At 40.7% G+C, this 21,266-nt stretch overlaps 1 protein-coding gene across 3 annotated transcripts in view; it reads left to right on the forward strand.

Annotated features, from left to right (window-relative positions):
• Positions 1-21,266, forward strand: part of MBOAT2 (membrane bound O-acyltransferase domain containing 2) — an 85,828-nt gene that overhangs the window by 321 nt on the left and 64,241 nt on the right. For 2 of the 3 annotated variants that reach the window (XR_003249013.1, XM_026037055.1), the window contains exons 2-3: positions 16,601-16,746; positions 18,974-19,051. Coding sequence is in view for 2 of the 3 variants with exons in the window: in XM_026037055.1 (XP_025892840.1) it covers positions 16,601-16,746; positions 18,974-19,051 (224 nt within the window). In the remaining variant the exon portion in view is untranslated. Of the gene's footprint in view, positions 1-16,600; positions 16,747-18,973; positions 19,052-21,266 lie in introns of those variants that run through there. The other variant, XM_026037056.1, reaches the window with a different exon arrangement.

A 21,266-nucleotide genomic window follows, 5' to 3' on the forward strand; every position in this document is an offset into this window, starting at 1 on the left:
CCCCGTGCGCCCGCCTCGATTTCCAGGGATTTCGGGGGCCGCGCTCCTGCTGGTGGCGCCGCTGCCGTGGCTCGGGAAAGGCGGCTTTCCCGAGGAGCCCCCTCCCCAAGGAGGGGTGATGCTGGGGAGGTGGGAGTGAGGTTTTCCTTGAGCGAGGTTTTTCCTTGGAGAAGGCGCCGCGGGCAGCGTGGGAATGAGCAGCACCTGCCAGGGAAGCAAAAGCGCCCTGGGCTCCTGTGGAGGAGAGTTTGTGGTTTGGCTCGTTAAGATGCACCTGAGAAGCAATTAGGAAGTAACCGCCGAGGAAGGATGCTGGAAGACGCTCTTGGAAGTGATGGGGCTGTTGGTTTGGCTTTCCTTCCCCAACCCCTTACAGGAACGGGGGCGAGATGCATGGATATGTCTTCATATATGCCCTTAACCTGACAGTTGCCTCGTGTAGCCTCCTGGATGCTCCCGAGCTCCTGCGGAGCTTGTCCTGGTGCCTCAGGTCCAGCCCGGCACCTGGTAACGCTGCATCCCGGATCCATGGCCGGGGATCCCGCGGCTCCGGTCCCTCATCCGCAGGCTCCGAGCCCTGCCAGCCAGGGGCCCCGCGTGCGGATCCTTGAAGCCGTCGCTTCTGCCGGGTGCCACAAGTGAAGTGACAGCGGGTGACCGGCTCCCGTGGCCTTGCCCGGGGGTGCCGGTGTCATGTAGTTGCTGGCCCGTTCGTGAGAGCAACTGCACATCTACCTGCCTCGAGATGAGCTCTTACTGCTACCAAATGTGTTGTGAGCATTGCTGGTATGGCATTTTAAAGATAATAAGGTTGGTTTTCCATCTAAGTCTGGAAAACTTACCTGGACTGGATATTTTGCAACAGATTGCTTCTGTAAAGGCAGAGTTTTATTTCATTTTTATTTTGTTTTTGTGAGAGTTTGAGGACAGTAATAGCCATATAGGGTAGCTTAAAAGATCCCTTACAAGGAGTTATAAATGTAGATGCCTTTAAAAAACAAAATCAGTGGACCCAATATGATATAGGCCCATAGTTATATGAAAAGCAGTGATTGACTGGAGTATGAATTGAAGAGCTACAGAATCATGCCATTCTCTAAAGAAAACGTGTTTATTAAAAAAAATAATGATCAGGAAAGCTGAACCAAGGTGAGGCGTGTGTGTTTGCAGTGTTTCAGCTCAAGAGTCTGCTGTGGTGGGTAGTTTGTGGTAGAGAAGCCGTGTGAGGTGTGTTCCCTGCAGTTGCATCAGGCTCGGTGGAGGGGGAAATGAGGGCAGAGAGCACAAGGAATACTGATATTTGGATGCTGGAGAAAGGAAATGGGAAGGATGAGAGGTTTCCTGGTCCGTAGGCTGTTTCTGCTGTTGAATCCAGGTGCGTTTGGCAGTCGTGCCCGTGGAGCGGGTGCTCAGTGGCCCCTCTCCGAAGCGGCGGGTTCGGTTTTCGTGTCTGCCGCGTGGCTTTGGCCGCAGGTGCGCGGCGATCTGCACCCTCCAAAATGCTGTGGCTGTGATTTACAGTTGGGTAATTACCATCTGTGGTTGCCCTCCTTAATGAGGGCAGAGGTGTGCACTCTGGGAGACCAAATGCAGCTAGTGTCAAGGCTCTTCTCGTGCTTAAAACAAACATGGTTTTAAAACAAAGGGCAAAAGAACTGCATCTTGTTGGCAATGAATGTAAGTAGGTATTTCAGCTCGGGGAGAGGCTTCTATCCCTAAGAATCAGAATAATTAATTGAATCAAAATCTGTACCTTGCATTGTAGTTCATTAGTAGTAGTTATTATTAGTTTTTCTTTGCTGTATTTGGTACATCAGATACCAAATGTGGCTTGATATATTGTGTTGATGTGTTTGGAAATGACCTGGGTTATGTGTTAGTTAGATCCGTGTGAGGGATGGAGGGTGGCAGCTCTACCCCAGCTGCCTGAAGTGCTGCTGAGAGCAGTTGTCTCTGTGTCCAAAGGAAACAGCAGAGAACTGCCCTGTTCCTCTGTTGGAGAGCTGTTCCTACACCCATCTCCTTGGTCCTAGAGCACAAGCTGTTGGAATGGAGAAGAACTTGTTTTCCACTTAAGTGCGTATCCCCAGCAAGGGATGTTGTGGTAACTTGCTAGTATGTTATTTATCCTTCCTTTGGCTCTTATTTTGAGCTGTGTTGCTCCAAATTAGCTGAGATGGAAGGTGAATTCCCTAGGGAATGTTTATGGTGTTGGTCTTGGCTTTTTGTAAGTGAGAATCTAAGGCTGTCTGTATAAATGTGGAAAGACAGACTTGCATACCTTTCTCCTGTGTTTTCCTATGCAAAAATATTTGTGCATGCCTAGGGCTGAAAGCCTGGTATAAGGACTGTATCCTTTCCCTTTGTGCAGGATATAAGCCTGCTACTTGGCAAAGGAAGAATCCTGTTGACAGCTAGGCCTTTTGGGGCCCTAAAGTTAGTGAATGAATGCTTACGTGTAAATGCAGCACTAATATTTTTTTTTTTATGATTTGTTTAGGGAGGGTGGGAATAAAAGTAATGCCCTTTCTACAGCCAAAGAGAAGGGATGATTGTAAAACCTTGGTTGCTGTAGTCGTGTATGTTGCATAATGTGTTGAGGTTGTGCCTTTAGATATTATATTCTTTCACCTTGAGTTCTGTTTTTCTGCGTGTGTTCTTGTGCCACCACGGCCTTCTCGGAAGTAGTGTCTGGTGACAGACATGCATGGCCTGGGTCTGATTTTTAACTCTGGAGCTTCCTTGCTCCTTGTCTACTGACGGACCGGGGCTCTTCGCGCCATTCTAGCTTGTCTGATATTAACGTGGAGATATTTAAGGTTTCTGTGATGTGTTTTGGGAGCACAAAGCTTTCTCCTTGGCTCTAGGTCTCTACTGGGTGAGCTTATGTTCAGAGCGTTGTCTTTGCTCTTGCTGCTTCCACCAGAGGGAGCAAAGATTTTATCGGAAAATGGGGAAAAATGGGTGGGATTGTTGCTGCCCTTGATTTGCCAAAGGTGATTGACTGTGATGGGTGGTGAGCATGACTGTGGTTGCCTGAAGTTTGAGGCCCAAAGGTATGAGCTGGAAAAACCCCAATCAATTCAGCTGTGTTTGCTGACTGCCTTTTAGATGATAAATGTTGATCTCTATCTTTGTGGGGAGGAGTTCCAGTCTTGGCTCTTGTGTTTCCTACGGGCTTTGGGGTGTTTTGGTTTTCTGGTGCATCAAAGCTCACCTTGTATAGAAAGCTAAGTTAGCTGATTATGCCCTTAATGTGCTCAGTTTGTGCTCAATGCCACATAAAAGCCATGCTCATTGACATATCTTGGGCTGGGATCTGGCTGCCTTCACGAAGAATTAGCAGGACTTGTTTCCTCTGATATGTATGAGACGTGTATTTCCCATACGCATGTGATTGGCAAGATGCATCTTCAAAATTTTGGACTGATTTATTTAATTTTCAAGTTTTGGGAGTAAGCCATGGTTGGAGCTCAGAGAAGGGACCAGCCTTGGAAGTGGAACAGGGAATCATTCTGCTTAGATGCAGTACGGGCTGCATGTGAACGTATCTCCTGGCTAGAAACCTCTCATTTCACAGAGGTTTGGGCATTTGTCATGCCTTTGTCTCCCTGGTTTTCTGCCCAGGCAACAGAATTTTGCCTCCTGAGGACTGAAATGCTTTAGTCTAATGAAAAGTCTTTTGTTTAAATATAGAGGGGAGAGGTAAATGTTTGTCATGCTCAGCAGTCCAGAATAGATGGACTGATACTCATCTTGAGACGTATGGACCTATGAAAAGTCACTGAAGTTCTTTTCCTTTTCACTTTTGCTTCTTAACCCCCGTGCGCAGCTATGAAATGTGGAGCAGCATCTTATGAATATTTCTGATGTTATCTAGGAAGCTTATGTGTAATAGAATTGATGGATATGTGAAATCCAAATGCTGCTGGTGAGGGAGTGGTGGGATGGGAGACCTGGGCCTCTGCTTTGCCCTCTGTTTTCCTGATCTGCTGCCAGCAGCAGTCAGAAGAGCAAAGGGTGGGTAGTGAAGTGTGATCTGCTGTCACGATAGATGGAGACTGGTAGGTGAAAGGGAGTTGGGGGAAAGGAATATTGGTCTTCAGGGTGTCCAAAAATACATTGGATCCACTAGCGAAGTCCAGGGATTGTATTTTTACAGGATTCTTAAGTTGCCTTTGAACTAAAGAAAGGGGGCATCAGAGGGATCTAGTCTATTCACAGTGACCCCTTTCTAATATTAGGGTTTAAATGTTGACTTAATTCTGCACAAAGTGCTGCTTAAAGTTGCTCTGTAACGTAGAATGTGTTGAGAAGGATCAAGCTACTGGGCTGGGAGGAAAAGGAGCAAGAGAAAGTGGCTTCTCCTAAGGAAGGAGCAAAAAAAGAAAGGGGAAGGTAGACAGTGACTACAATATTGGAGATGAACTGTCAAGTGAAAAAAGGGTATTCTAAAATAGCTCTGCAACAATATTCATAAGTCTACATTAAACAATGACAAAATATATAACTATCCTTACTTTCAGTTCTTAAGGAGACTGTAACAGCAAATATTCATCCTGATATAATCCTGCTTGCTTTGGTACTGGGAAGGTTTTCTCTGGTTCGTGCTAAGTAGAAGGAGAAACTCAAATGTAGCTGTTGCCCTGTGTTTTCACAGGAACCATCTAAAATGGTCTTCACCCGAGCACTTTTGTAATTATCAGCTGTGTTTCATCCAACTGTTGGGTCCTGTCTTTGTGCTGGTGGTTCTGATAAGTGAGTGAGCCCATTCAGAGGTAGGTTCAGCACAGTGCAAATCACATCCAAATGCCATTCAAACAATTACTGCAAAAATACTGCAGACTTGGGATACTGAAAAGAACACTGAGTGCCCCCAAAACAGCTTAATAAAAACATGATGGCATTAAAGAATAACTTAGTTGTGGAATATATGGTTTTACTATGTTGCTTTCTGATTACTTTTAAGTATTGTGTATGAGGGTATGAGTTTTACAGCAGCTATATGGAGTTATAGGGGCTTTCTTGGGTAGAGGGCTGAATTGAAACAGAGATTTGAAAATGGATAAAACTGAAATAAATGGCATCAGTTACAGCACCTTGGTCTGCATATCTGTGGACCTCAAGTCCTGTTTACCTGCCTCTGTATTGACCTGATGAGACTCTGTGCCATATTTGCTGCAGCCTTTTTCTTTACAACCTCTCTCTGCTGTATGTGTCTTGACTCGTGCAATTTTCTGTGTAACAGTTGCCAATTTTTTTTCTTGCTTTCAAAGCTTTTGAACAGGAGAGTCTAGATTTCCCTTCTCCTTCCCAAAAGGTCAAGGAAAAACTACAGCCATCCAGGTGCAAACCTGTTCTCTGTGTCTTCCATGGAATTTCTATGGAATTTAAGCACCTCCTGAAGGAAAGCAGGAGAATGAATTGTGTTTCAATTTCAGGATTATTTCATAGGAGCATTTGAGCATCCAAGTGAGCAGAGCAGCTCAGCGATTTCAAGGTAGCTGTGAATTTGGGTAAATGTTAGTTATAGCTGCCTATTGGAAATGTTTTCAGCAGCTAAGTAGCCCTTTGCAAAGAAAGGCATCCAAACCTCTGGCTTCTTTACTCTTCAAATATTTTATTCCACAGTAGAAGCTATTTTGGCATGGCTGTAAAGCTGCCATTTATATGGCTTAGTTGGGATTTTGGAGTTTGCTTTTCCCTTTAAAACATGGGCTGACAATCCAGAGTTGAGTGAGAAGAGGCTGAGAAGTTGGAAAGAAGTGGTGGAGGCTGCTGTGAACCTGCAGGAAACTCTTTGAAGCCAATGAGGACATTAGAGTCTAGAGACTGCGCGATCTCTGGGGGGCCTGGGTTTACAGTCTGTTAAAAAGACCCATCTGTAATGGGATTAAATGCGAGAAGTTAGGTAAAATATTTATAGAAGCAGAATTCTGAATGTTTCTAAACCTGTTTTAAAGGAAAAGTACTTTAGTTTGAAAAACAGTAAGATGCTCAGAGTAGAGCCTGGTACTTCTGCAAGCTGTTACGTGTTTTGCTGATGTTCATGGGAGCTCTTGTTGCCCCGTGGCATAAATTTGGTAGTTGCCAATTTCACCAAACTGACCCCTTGAATTGGGAAGAGCAGGAGATGAGTAGAAATAAGGGACTAGAGACTCGGAAGTCACTGAATGGAAGGAGCAGTGAAGGTGCCCTTCCTTCCTCCCTGCTCTTTTCTTTTTTTTAAAATTTCTCTTAGGGAAAACAGAGGAGGTAGCTCTACTGTTTTAAAGATGAGGGAATGTATTGTAATTGCTTGTTAAATTGACTGCTGTTGTTACTGGATTTCCAAAGGTTTCACGTAGAAGGGAATGTCAGTCTCTGTTTTTATTGCTTGTTCAAGGTAAGTTTCAGTTCCTCATCTGTCAGCACACTATAATAATACTGTCCCTGTACATCTTCATGGGGAAAGGAGCTGTTTCCAAAGGTATTCAAAAGCGATCCTTCCCATAGGTGTTAGCTATTCTGCTTCATTTTTAAATTGCTAGGAAAGTGAGTTCTACTGAATTTGGAAAGTTGCTACACAATTTTGGTCTGTGTAGTGGTTCTTTAAGTATTAAAATGAATAAAAAGCGAGTCAAATGTATTTGGCTATCTTATATTGCTGATACTCATATGATAAAGAGTTAGAGGACTGGATTTTGAGCTCACTTGCTACCTGGATAAAGCAAAATAAAATGTTTTATTAATCTTAGCTATCTTCCTGCAGTCTCATAACTCTACCTGTGGAATATAGCCCACAAGCAGAATACTAAACTACTTAAAATGTAGCGTTTAGTAGAAATTCTTGATCCATGTTTGTGAATATTGGCATGGTATTTGGGTTCTGTGTAAAATTGAATGTTAAAATTAAGGTTGTATGAATGTGCTAAATGTCGGGATTTTTTTTTGTGTTTTTTTTTTTCTATTTAATTGACTGTGCGTATAACTCCATAGGAAAGTATGGACTAGGAAAATAAAATCACTTGGTGGATTGAAAGGAACAAGAAATGAAGTTGTGTTTTAGTTGTCAAAAGGCTCTATACTGTAACCTGCTCATATTTTTATTTTTTTTATTTTTTTCACTAAGCTGACTTACAAATGGACTTTTTCTGCTGTGCTTTTGGTCATCATCATCTTTAACTATGATGATGAAAAGTGCTTGTGTTCCTTGACTTTAAATACTGTAAAAACAGTAAGTAAAATTAGCATCGTTGAACTGTGAGGAAGTCTCAGTTCCATTTTTTTTTTTAAATTTAAATTGCCATCATGCTGAGCAGACTACAGTGTTTCAAACAGTTCGTTTGTTGTGTTTTCCTTTTTTTCCCTCAAGTATTGATGTCTAGTGTGGTCTGATGCAAAGCGCGCTCAAAAATCTCTTTTTCTGACTTTCCTTTAACCCAAAGTCCTGCATTTTTACGTAGGGCAAATTCCTGGTCTGCATAAAAATGAACATTTTGTGGGGATCCCAACAAGGACCCCGAGGTGCAGACTTCTTTGGGGTTGCCTCTCTGCTGATGTGTAGCATGGTGTGATTTGACTTGTACCCTGAGCTTTCCTCTTCCCTGCTCTTGACTGAGATGTGCTGCTTGCTTGTTAGTATTTTTTAATTTTACCTTAATCTGCAGTTTATCTTTAGTTAATTCTTCTTTTAGGCTGCTTAGCCTCAGTTCTTCAACTATTAAGTAGCGGTAATAGTACTTTGGAGCTTGCAAAAAGGTAAACAAATGCCTGAAATCTGTGAAAAATGTGGTGTTTGTGATGGAGGGCATGCAGGAGGGTTCTTCCGTACCAGTTCTTGCTGAACAAGTTGAACTTTTAAGAAAACTTGCTTGAAAATAGAAGGAATGCGAAATTGGAATTTCGTGGCTTTTCTGAAAGACTTCTTGGAAGCTTTGGATGATACTATCAGTTCTCGTAATGGAGAAAAAATGTGGAATTCCGAGCGATCTCCCTTCAACCTCATCCTGTCCTAAGTAATTACTAATTGAAGAATTGAATATATGTAACCAGCTTGGGTAAAAATAACTTTACATCTTGGGTGTCATACATATTTCTTGCCTTGTTCTTCAGTCACTGTAGTCTTGAGAAGAAGAGTTTCTGTGCTTTCACACCTCACAGCTCTGCCCACTTCTTCCCCAGCAAAAGTTAAGCTTAATCCTTCATCTTGTACCAATTTTAAATCAGCCTTTAAAGATGAAAGGTATAGAAATAGTATGTGAAATGCTCACATTTTTTCCAAGAGGTGAGTTCAGTCATTTTCTTTAAGAAGTCCCTTAGTGCTCTCTGGAAGTAACCCACTTGCTTAAAATCATCTAATAAAGAAGATGGAAGCAAAGGCCAGAAGGAGGCAAATGAGGATATCATGGAATTAAGTGCTTGGTGTTTTCACTTTACATACTTGCAGTCCTGGAAAGTCAGGCCTTTTTCATTTCTTCTCAAGTTTGCCATTTTAAGTGTTTGTGCATCCTTTTATTTAATTCAGTTTTCATCAACATTAGACCGAGTTTGGGCTTTCTATGTGTGTATCTATATGTATACACATACTGTCATGCACATGTTGAAAGATAGCTATATATTAGCATGTTAGGAATTTGTAAGCCACTATTTTAAGACCATAGTTATGGCCTTTAAAGTCTAGTTTTCCTAGTAGGAAATGACTAATTGGATATTCTTCATGGCTGTAGTTCTCACCTGCTGTCATCAGAGTGTGGTTAGGCTCCGGTCTGAGATCTCCCTGGAACAGGAACGGGCGCAGACCTGCCCTGATGGGCCCTGCTCTGGCAGGGCAGCTCAGCAGCTGAATTGCTCTTTGTCTGGGCTGCTTTTTGGCAGCCTGAGCCTGGCCTTTTGTCTTCCTGAGCTGTAAACCCTTCTTCACTCCGAGCTGGGGTTCTGCAACCCTTAAGTGGCCAAACCAGTTTTTGCTCAACAGAAGCAAGGGGCTTTCGGTCGTCGTCCTTATCTTTTGGGTTTATGCTCTTGGGAGGTTGGTGGGGCGCACCTGAAACCCCATGGACGTTTTTATTCCGATTTCACCTTGGATTCAGACTTGCTTCCTGGATTTTGACTCTGCCCGGGAATACAGAGCTGCTTGCCATGAGAGAGCTGAATATCCCCAGTGCCGAGTCCTGAGCCTAGTGCTCTGAATAAATAACCTTCAGCCCACGTCTTTCTCTCCTTGATGAATCCCAGTGTTATTTTCACTGTAAAAATATATAAATTTCTATTTCATTTAATTCCGTAGTCATACAGATTTTATTTCCTCATGGTAATTTTGAACAATGATTTAGTAAGTCCTGTTTTAAAAAGTTTATTGGCTTGATGCCTCTGTTATGCAGAACCCAGCTTACTGATGGCTACATGATCTTCTTTATGATGCTCATGATGGCTTTTCCAGCAGGCTTACAGCCTGATGAGCTAGAAGTTGAAAGTTAAAACTGGAAACACAAGTACTATTATTACCATACCTTATAGCTATATTTGATATTTTTAGACTAAAATCAGGGTGGGGAAAAAAGCATTCAGAATTTCAATCTGATGTATAAACCCTTAAGTTATAAGTTAAGTTATTAAGTAGCCAATAAATTCAGATGAAGATCAAGTGCATCAATACAATGTTAACCAGGTGTTGCCAGTATTGTTGAAGTTACTTAAAACCATCTGTATTTGTCATAAACTTAAATGAAGTAGCTGCTACTAGAGGAGCTGCGCTTGGAAATAGGGTTCCAAAGTGGGCAGCCCCTCACTCAGAGTAATGGTCTTTGCTCCAATGCATGCAGTGTATTCAACATTAGTATCTTTGGTACTGATACTAACCCCAAATAAGCCCAGCTCCTTTTCTTCCCTTTGGTATTTCATGGTGAAGTGAAGGTTCAGATGTTGGGGCAGGAGGGTGAATTAGTCGAATGCCCGGCATGGCAAAATATGTGCTTTGAGTTCAACCAAAATAGGCGTTTGAAAGCATTGCCACGAGGTATTCCATCTTTGAGTTGGAAGAGTAATTGCTGCAGGAATGGGCATTTCCTCCTGTTGCATTTGGAAGTGGTGTCTGCTGAGCTTCTCTTTCTCAAGTGGCTTCAGCTTCGCCTGAATCTCACCAGGTCTGCCAGTGTCCCTGGCCTCCGTTCCCTGACTTTTCCTGACTAACTGAAGAAAAATATGAAGCATTTAAGCTGATTCTGGTCGTGGGATTGCTTTTTTCAGCTATACTATGGATGTGTATGGTTATTATATGTATTGTTTTCCTAAGACCGGTGTGAAATTTTCATGGGATATTTGAAAAAAAAGTAATTTTCAGTTAACAACTATTCTCGCCCTTTATCTCTCTCTGTTGATGACTAATTAGACAAGCTTGTTCCCTCCTCTATACATTAATCCTTTGTTTTGTTTTTTAATGGATAACGATTATGAATTCTGCAAAAGAGGGGTCCATCTGTCCTTACCTCTAGTAGCAGTGAAGAAGCAGCAGGTCTCCTGTGTCATAGGGAACCTTTCCTGAACATCTGTAGGTATTTTTAGTTCTTCATCTGACTGTTTTGATGGAAATAGAGGCAACCTTACTTGATTGTGTTCTTGGCAGCAAGAATAAGCTAATACTGATGGTTCAGAACAAGGAAAATTCATGTTTCATTCATTGCAAAGAAGGTTTGGCAATTTCTGCCAAGTGTGACACTTGCAGGGTGTTGTTTACACGATTGCTGCCAATGAAGTAACTCTGCAGAACTGCAAAAATCAGACCTTGAAATCTGTGAGTCTTACTAAACTTTGAGTCTCCAAACTGTTCAGTGCTTTATCTTTTTTTCTTTTAAGAAAATGTTTATTAGGCTGGCTTACTCTCACAAGAATCTTTTTTAAAAATATTTTGGTTGTTGATGCTCCCCCTGCTTTTCCCCTTGTAGTTGGTCAACTTGGTGAGCGTTGGTGAACGTTGCCCTGCTTGGCAAAATAGGGGAAAATGCCCCCCTTGGGCAATGGGGGATTTTTTTTGGTGCAGACACTGCCTGCAAAGTGTCTTGCCTCTTAGAACAACAATTTTAAGGTAATTTTGGGGCTCTCTGTGTAGCGGTTGGTGCATCTGCTTATGTTGGGATGCTCTTTTTCCAACCACTAGCAATGACAACTAAAGCTGCCTTCTAGTTAAAAGAACAGTTGAAAGGGGGGGGAAATAAATACCAAGATAAACCTTTAATCAAAGATATTTCTTTACGCTATAGGTATTCACTGTAGTTTCCACGCTACAAGACAGCAGAGATCAGAATTTGAGCAGAAGAGACAGTAAAATTCCAGTTTCCTTAAAGATGCTTTAGTTCTCCAGCCACCAAATAGCTGGTTCTTTTGCAAGCTTTGAACTTGCATGTTGTTCCCCTTGGTGCTTTGCTGCAGCTCGTAAGCAAACCCTGCACACAGCGATAGTGCTGCTTCTCAGAACAGCACTGTATGCTTTTCAGGCCAGGGTGATTAATCTGTGCCATCTGGTTAAGAGTTGCAGATACCAGGAAAATTCCCTTGCTGCCTTTTTCCCCCCCTCTTCTTCTGAAGGTATTTGCCTTGTTCATTACTTTAATCCCAAATTCTGGAGGTACTGGATGCGGCTCTTGGCTTTTTATGTTGAAATACAGCTGACAAGTTTGACCTAAAATATTAACTTGATAAAAATTGTTTAGTAGAATATTAAAAATTGGTTCTATAGAATAATTTTTATTATAGTTCTCTAACGATTTAGTAAAGGCATTGTCTGTGTAGGGAAGTTTGTGATTTTTAGCTATGAAATGCAACAGTTATGCTAAAACTGTCTCTTAATGATAGAAGTCCTTCTGAGTAGTGAATGATATTTCCCTTTTACTTTATCAAAGAATTCATCCCTTAAACGCCTTTTTCTAAGGAACAGCTTTTAAAATACAAGTTGTATGTCATAGGCTGTACTGAAAAAATTTAAAAGCTCAAGATAATAGACTTTTCAAAATTCTACTAGAACTTTTATTTTTTTTGCACTTACTGTGCACTGGCAATGCAACTGCCCTTGGAATAGGATGGGTAATTTATCAATTTTTAGAAAGTATACAGTGAGTTTTATAATTGCTTAGTATGTCTTAATGCAATCTAACCCACATCTACATTTTTCAGTGCTGAATAATCCTTGTTGATAACCTATGTTATCATTTTTTCCTTCTGTGTCTCCAGAGCAGTGTGTAATGGAATTGTTATGCGGTGCTTCTATGTGTTGCACTCACTATAAGCTCAGCTGTTACCTATACCAATAATTATTCTAAATTACGGTTCTGCAGGGCTGAGCTTGCCATCCCATGTGTCCACATCGGGATTTTGCCTGCAGGAAGTTCCCGGTTTAAGTGATTCAATGTTCTGAGGCTTTCTGAAACAAAAGCTGTTCTAATGAGCAGCCTAATGACTCCAGGGAGGCAGGTTAGCAGTTGGGCTGAGGAATAAAACACGTCACTCGAACGAGTGATCAGCTCGGTCTGTGTTCTGCTCCTATCCAAGTCAGGAAATGTCCTGGAATTTTAGTTTGCCTTAATGCAATGTGTTTGCAGTTTGATAAAAGGGTTTTGAGTTATGCAAGGCTGTCCCTCCCTCCCAGATGTTCAGGCAGCTGCATGTGAGGCTTGCCAAGGAAATAATATTAAATGCCAAGGAAATATGCCCCTCGCTCCTGGGTGTTAGCAGCAGGAGAGGTTCCAGCGCTGCCCTTAGAGCTGCTTGCTGCTACCTGGAGCATTTTTACATCCTCCAGCAAGGTGGGTACCTTCTGCTCTGCTCCAAGGCCTGTTGTAATCTTCAGTTGTTCCTGTGCCTGTTGGGTGCCCTTGGTCTAAGTCCATATGAGGCAGAGATGGGAAATTAGGAGCCTCTTCTTGTTTCTCTTTCACATGGTATTGGATTCATCTTATTTCTTTGTGGAAATAAGCACATGCTCTTGACATCCCACGTAGTAGAAACTTTTGGACTGAAGTAACCACGGATCATTATAAATGATAAATGTGGCTGCACATGGGATAGATTCTTTTAAAGCAAGAGTTCTCATATTCAAAATATATACTCAACCAACATTGCAATACCAAGTGCTTAAAATTCAGAAGCACTAATCGTATCAAGATTAACTCACATGACTCTGTTATGGCCCAATAGTGGTCACAGACTCTTCCAGGTGATCTCCCTCCTTTCTTCAGTATACAAATCACTAGTGAACTGATTTTCATCATATTTTGCCCAAGTTTTAAAATATGTAGAATAATGAAAATAATGATGACTCAGTTTCTGCTTCTTTTTGAGATACTTTGGACCTGAATATTCTGAACGGGAGCTGACGCGTTCGCAAAGCCCCTCAGTAAAACTTTGGGTGCAAACTGCAGAATGAAAAGCTGGGCATTAAATGCCTGAAACTGAGCAAACAAAATCAGTGGGAATTAATTTCCATGCTTTGAGCTTCCATCATTGACTGTCACTTTCCCACCTCTGGAAGAGGAATAGGACGACCCAGTGCTGCCAAGATTGCATTTATTTAATGTGGGCTTCTGATGCTATGATCAAATAGGTGCAGATGTGTCTCCAGGGTAATCTCAGGTTTGTGCGTTCCGTATACGATGCAGGTGGTTGGTATTTAGTGGGTCACAGGATGAGGGCAAAACTTGGGCACCTGTCTATTTGCTGAAGGAAGCAGAAATCCTGCTGAGGGAAAAAATAAGTAAAACAGGAGAAAAGTTTTGTCAAAAATGTAAAAGGCCAAGACTGTGTAGTTCTGAAATCCCAGCCTTTGCGTAGCTCAGTTCTGCAGATGCTTCTTTAACCTTTTGGTTGGGTTTGCTGTAGGTTTCAAAGCTCCGGTGTGTTTTTACAGGCTTGTAATGACAGTGCTGTCTGGGGAGACGTGTGGTTGGGTTGGTAGGAACAAGGAAGGAACGTCAGGTGTGTGTCAGCATGGAATGGATGTCTTATTTATCTAACTGTACATCTGTTTGTGTGTTTCTGAGAAGAACATTTCTGAGAAGAAGCTAAAAATGCCTGCTGGTGATTTGAGTCACTTGGAAGGAAGGCCTTTAGAGCAAGAGGAGGCTTTGAGTCACGTAGGTGCGTTTGAAGCACCAGCCTCGGGGACTGGCATCCCTGGAAGAGGTGCTTGTAGTGCTGGTCTAAAGGTGAGGTATCCTGAGCTTTATTGCTATTCTCAGCATATTGCTGCAGGGTGAGGTGTTTAATGGGATACTGTTTTTTAGGATCTGGGATGTGGTTGCTTGGATAATAGCTGTTACAAGGGCTGATGAAAGCAGCAGGCAGGTAGGGAATGAAGAGGGGGCCTCTTGGCACAGATTCTGTTTGCAGGTTTTGTGAGTGTGGTGTTTTTCCCCCTTTTTCAAACCTAAAGGCTCATTCTGACTTATGAAATTCAAATTTTGCTTCATTTGTGTCCTCTCCTGTAGAGAAAGTGGGACAGGGCTGAGGTGCCGTGCTCATTTGCTACAGTAGTGCTCAGAGGCACGTGGTGGTCCCCCTCTTCACCCCATCTTGCTGTGTTACTTTGAGGGATGATCTGAAAAAAAGGGGGTATCATGAGTCTCCAACTGGCAGCTCCGATCCAAAAGCATCCAAAGAAGTGATTTCTGCATAACCAGTAAACTTGGCAGTGCTGACGTGTTCACAGTGCTAGCACTTACAGATGGATTTTGGAGCCTGTTGCATCTCCTTGTTACTTCACCTCTACCTCGCTGTGCATCTGTCACTATTTCCTCGTTCGTGTGTGTACTCTTCCTTTAGCTTGATGTCTGCGTCTCGGGAAGTAACTTGTCTGCTTAGAAGCTGTGTTTTCAGCATGTGCTTGTGTCCCTCCCCACTCTCCTCTCCTGTCTGGGATAGTGCTAGGGCTCTGCGTCAGAAACGCAGGGCGCCTCTGCAGAATATACAGCTTTAGTTATGTAATGAGCATCTATATTTGTTTTGAACATACCATTCATAATCAATCACTTTATTTTTTCCTTTTTTGCTGTTTTTCAAAATATCAGTTTGTTTCTCTTTGAGTGATTCATTAAACTAGAACTGTTAACTTGAGCTAGTCTTGACGTGTTTTGTATGAGGCTTTTCCACATTTCTAAACCTGCAGACTCGCCTGGAGTTAAATCTCATCCTCTTTCACTTGCAGATAAAGCAGGTCAAGTTATGCCTTGAAAGCCTATCTCCTTATTTAGGATTTCTCAGGTAGTGTTTGAAAGCATGATGTAAATGTGGGCATTAGGATATGGATGGCAAAGTGTGTGTGTGTGTGTGATCATTTAGCTTAGAGAACCTGCTCATGTTTAGGTACAGCAGCCTTGTGTTCTGAGCCTCTTTCCTGGCTAGCACTGAATACAAACAACCATAAAACCCTAAACATCATCAACAAGAAGTTGGTAGGTAGGTAGTGATACTGAATTTCTGCTGTATGTGATGTTGCTCACCGCCCCTATCTGTTATTGCTTGAAGGCTGGCTGGAAAGTCATGAAGAAAGGGAATGGACTAAGCAAGTTCAAGTGCCGTGGGTGTTTGCTGTGGTGCTACAAGCACCAGTATTAGACCTGTTGTTGTGAATGTAAAAAATATAATGTGGTTGAACCCTGTTGTATCTTAAGTATGTTAGGATTAAGCTGCATTTCAGTAGTGTGAAGGGGCTTAAAACAGGCTGCAGCTTCACTGTGGTAAGGACAGTTTGACCATGAAGTAGGGAAAAGCAACGTGCAAGTTTCCTCTGTCAAGAGCGTTTGTGATCTGAAGGCTTGGGGCTGTTGCCTGGGATGGCTTGGGGTGCTGCTGATAGACATGGGACTAAGTGGTTTTCTAGGGAGGGAAATGTTCCTTCCTAAATAAAGGAATCTTCAATTCATCCAGCTTCTTGTGGCTTAAGACAATTCTGGTAGCAGTTGTTATGTCTGAGGAAACTATTTCTTTACTCAGGCCCTTATATTTTTCAGACCCCAGTCAGATTTTTTTAAAAAAAAAAAACTTCTTAAATTCTACTTTTTTCCAGCACCCTGATGCCTTTATTTAATACTCAAGTGATTTGTTGTATTCTAGAATGAAGGGCCCGAAGGGAGGGAGAACTTGGAAGTGGCCCCCTGTGGATGCCCAGGACACAGCCCCATGTGCAGCCCTGCTCTTGGTCTGCTCTTTACCTCATGATTTGTACAGCTCGTGTGCGTTTCCCGCTGAGGCTCGTTTGAAAGCCAAACAAAACAGAGTTCCCCCAATGCAGGCCTTCATATCGCTCGGAGAGCTTGATTCCGTGGTTGATAAATGACTTGGGAGATGTAAAATTCCCAGGAAAATAGATAAAAATGCTAACTTTTTTCCTCAATTCAGGCTCAGACTGTCTCTCTAGGATTGTGGTGAATCTGTGTCTCGTCTCTTTGCTCCTCTAGGGCCATGGGCCCTGCCTCTTGGGAGGGAAGTGGTGCTCAGGAGGAGGCCTTTCCAAGCGACGCCATGAGCGTGAGCGGCAGCAGCACCAGAAACACTGAAAATACCTGGATATCTCTGCTAGGGAATTGTTAACGCGGGATTGTATGAGGTGACTTTGTCTCTTCTCTCCATGCAGGTCAACTTTGTAGTGTGCCAACTGTTTGCCTTGCTTGCGGCTGTTTGGTTTCGAACGTACCTGCACTCGAGCAAAACCAGCCCCTTTATTAGACATGTTGTTGCAACGCTCTTGGGCCTTTACCTTGCCCTTTTTTGTTTTGGATGGTAAGTTGAGCTTAATTTTCCTTTTGAGGGATGCGTGCGCTTGGGCTTTCTGTTTGGAGAGAAACGAGGGTTTGTTTTGAGGAACTTTACTGTTCCTTCCTCATGTCTGGAAGTGTAACTGAGATGGAAAATGTTTAAAACTTTATACCATGGTGCATGGATTTGGAAACGTTTTCCTGCCTTCTGGAGGGAAGGCGTTTCTTTAAAAGCAAAACAAAGCCCCACAAACACAGGTTCTGCAGTTGTTGCTTCAAAGTGTTCAAACCATAGCAAACCAGCTGAAATTATAGTAAGGATAATAAAGGAAAATTATAGTAAGGATAATAAAGGAAATGCATGTAGTTAGCTTTTTTTAATTCTTCTCCTTTTTGACTTCCTATCTTTGCAACTGCTGTACAAAATTAGCTTAAGTGGCTCTCATCTTACAAAGTTGGTTTAAGATGTTTGTCCTGCAATAAACCCCAATTGACTTTTAATTCAGAGTGTTTGTCTAACTCTTAAGTACATGTGAATACAAGTTGTACTGACTTTTGTAAAATACCACTGAACTAGAGGGAAATTTATTTTTTAATATATTTAATATGTACTTTTTAATATCTAAATATTTTTTCCTGTAGGAAGCAAACTTATTAAGTTACAAGTTTCTGGTATCCCTCCCCTCAATAATTCTTCAGTTGGGTTTTCACATGTGTTTGCATGAGAGAGGGGAAACGTTGTCTTATGCAGAGTTGGTAGAAAACAGTTGCAGAAAATCCCATGCAGAACTGAAGCATGAGAAATAATTTGAAGTTGGCCACACTTTAAGATTATATTAGTCATGTTGTCCTTTCCAAATTTAGGAACAGTGATCTTCAGTCATCTTTAATGCTTGGGATGGTGGTCTGGTATAGGGGGAAAAAAAGGATAATTCCCTTGGGACAGTAGCAAATAGTATAAAAGACCCAGAATACGGCTTGTGTATAGCTAACTTTATTGTATTTAGATGTATATTTCCTATTAAATTTTGAAGCTGAGATCAATCATGTTACTGGTACATAGAAATGTTACGTTCTCAAGTAGTATTTTCAGGGATTGACCTGCCTGTTCCATCATTAAATGTGTTTTTTTTAATAACAACATTTGGGCACAATTTATAAAAATGAAAATGTTTCCAATTTTTTTTAAATATGGCTGATTTTTTTTTTAAACTGACACTTTATATGATAAGTGTAGACTAGAATTTAAAGTAGTTGTGTCAAATGGCATTAGCTAGTAATGATTCATAGGAGTGTGTCCAGATGGGATCCAGTCTTCTGTAAAAGGTCAGGATTCAAGGTAATTCAAGGAATTATTTTTCTCACAGTTTAGTGTTTGTGGACTTCTTTTGGATGGAACTTCAGATGTTGCTGGACAGTTTTGACAGTGTTTTAATATGAATGAAGGAGGAGAGAAATAAGATAACTGTGGGCAATAAGCTGAAAGAGAAGAGTAAAATAGAATAGTAGCTGAATTTTAGACTCTGTTGGTATGGGAGAAATTCCCAAACTAGATCAGTGTGTCACTTGAGCACATGTGAATGTTTATAGCACCTAAATGAAAGAAAAATCTGGTTACTGAAAACAAAACCCTTTTTCCTCTTCACTGACACTGGCTTGTCACCAGTGCTTTACTGGCTTTATGAAATTGTGTGGTGGTTTTTATTTGTTTTTACTGGCTCCTGAGTACGTCAGGAGTATTCAGGAGTATCTCCAGCAAGGAGACTGGTTAGACAGAGTTATATGGCCTGGGAAATCATCCCATGTGGTAATTTGGATAAATAAGTAGATGTTTCTAGTATGGCCAGCAAGTGCTGCAAATAGGTTGAAAAAGATGAGTATGGAAGGTAAACCACAAAACACGGATGCTGCTTTCACTTGGCATTAATTTAAGTGTAAATACTATAAGACCTGATCTTTATTTCAAGGATTGCCAGCATTATCAGCTGGAGAATTGCAAGTTTCTATATTTTATTGATTATTGCTCTCAATACCAGGGAATTGAGAAGTTGTGCACAGTAAGTTAGCCTAGAGAGAACTCAACTATGGGGAAACTTTTTGAGGGGGGAAAGAATTGATGGGACTAAAAATTTGGTGAATGTCTTACTACTTTAATGTGAAATATATGTAGCTTAGGGATATTTAATGTGGCTTATGGAAAGTTAATGAAAAATGTCTTGAGTAATTACTGCTTTTTTTTTCTTCCCCCTTAGGTATGCCTTACATTTTGTTATACAAAGTGGAATTTCCTACTATATCATGATCGTAATAGGAGTCGAAAATATGCACAAGTAAGTTGAAGTTCTGATAAATTGGAGAGTTCTTTAAAAAGAAGAAAAATATAAACCTGTTACCTTTTTATGGATATCCTACTAGTGCTTGTATTGGGATATTCAGTTTTTTGCATTTGGTTGTAACCAAGCATGGTTTTATTTCCAGGACAGAATACCAAAGCTTTCTACATATTACAAATATCCCCTTTAAGATTTTTTCTTTTTCTATTCCTAACAATCCGTTCTGATTTTAATATGTTTGGCTGTTACTGGATCATAAATAATTTCTCACGGATATGAGTTCACTATATGAATATAACTTTTTGTACCTTTCCAAAACTACTAGAGGGAAGATATTTGAAAGGAACAGAATTTATGAGAAATATAACTTTAAGTACTAATGGTCTTGGTCTTTTTCTTTTGGTTTTATAAGAATAGATTATGCGAATGCTGTTTTGAATCCAGAATACTGTCATATAAATACCTATGTAGGGCTTTATTTTAACTTTGCAGGAATGCATGATTAGCAGTATCTCACTCTGTCTGTAACACAACTAGTTTCTTTTGTTCATTCAGTTCTAAAAAGAATAAAGAATTCTTTTACTACTATATGCACATGTTTTTAATATTTGAGCAGTCTAGAGATCAGAACCATTTGGGGGTCCCACTGTGTTAATTCCTGCATAAATGTTTACTGAAAGAGCAAATTCTCTTAAACAGATTCCTGAAGTACATGGGGCAGTCAGGAAAGATGTTAGTTTTTAAATTTAAAAAAAAAAAAAAAATAATAATAATAAAAGGCTTCATAGAGAAGTGCTGTGCAAAGCCGGCATGGCCTGAATTAATGGTCCTGTTTGTTGAAGAACACTGCTGCTTTATTCTCTGTTACTGAATATAACTTTACTGTCTTTTGAAATATGCCATATTAGGCTCTTGTTCTTGGGCTTTGCAAAAAATCCTGAAATGCTTAAACAGCTATAAGTGTGAGAACTTGAGCTGTTGGGACTGATCAGTTTATCTTCCAATGATTGCTTTGATCAGTGTTCATTTTTAAAACTTGTCTGTTTTATTTTCTCTTCAGAAAAATTGGGCAATGTACCTTGTAACTTAACATTAATATTCCAAAGTAAATTAAGAATGTGGTAGAAGTTGCTGCACAGCAAAAAAAGAAACAAAACAGACTTTTCAAAATGAATATTTTAGAAAGTCTACCGAGGAATATGTTATGAAACAAAAACTTAACTACAGTACAGCTTAAACCTGTTCAAAATAACATGAATATTACTTCCTTGTCACAGCATCTCTTCTGTGTATATTTGTGAATATGTTTGGTTATTTTCCTTCTGCTTGTCTTTTTATTTAAGTCCAATGTATTTAGATATTTTGGAACTTGCCTTCTTTGAAAAAGCTGCTTTTTTCTTCCCTCTCCGCTACGTGAACACTGCGTTTGACCTGAGATGTGGTGCCCTGTAGTGGTACTGATGGAATGTAGGTGATGGTTTCATTGTTAACTTGTTCTGGTAGTTCCCACCACATGGGATATTTTGCTGGATCTTTTTGCAAAAATTCAGGAGCTTTGCCCTGTAACCCATTGTGTTCCCAAAAAAGGGAGAATGGCTGAAAGATTTAGTGTTCCTTGTTGCCTAACACAAAACACTCTTCCCAACCTGGTAAGCCTTGATTCTGGGGCACTGTTAAGATTCACATGGAAATTTGTCTAATATAGATTAAAAAAAAATTTAAATCCATGTTTTAAAAATAAAATATTTTTCAAGATAGCATTAATCTTTTTGTAATGGAGATATATTTGGGTCTTTATCAAAACAGTTTATGTGAACTTTAAAAAGGAATCTGGCTGTGGTACTTACGGTGCTGAATCATGGTATGAAGTAATGTAATATCAGATACAATTGAAGTTTCATTTAAATGAATTTCCAATGAAAGGCTGAGCGGTACCATTAGCTCTTCTCAATGACGTAAGCTCTTGTTTTGGATTTGTGACTAAGTAATGCTAACATTTATTTATGACCTTCCTCTAGACTACGTAATTATGAAAAAGAAAGAAATGTTGACCAGATTCGCCACTGTGATAAACATGCATTTGTATGTTAGCCTTACTGGTATAATATTTTTGCCTTTAAGTTTGTTTGTTTAGTTTTACAATAGGTGTGTTTTCTAGAAGACAAAATCCAGAATGCCCTGAGGTTTATCTTGAAAGGGTTTGGCTAATGTT

The sequence above is a fragment of the Nothoprocta perdicaria genome, unplaced genomic scaffold, assembly GCF_003342845.1.
Source record: "Nothoprocta perdicaria isolate Ctin4 unplaced genomic scaffold, notPer1 scaffold_19, whole genome shotgun sequence".
In the NCBI taxonomy this organism is placed as follows: Eukaryota; Metazoa; Chordata; class Aves; order Tinamiformes; family Tinamidae; genus Nothoprocta; species Nothoprocta perdicaria.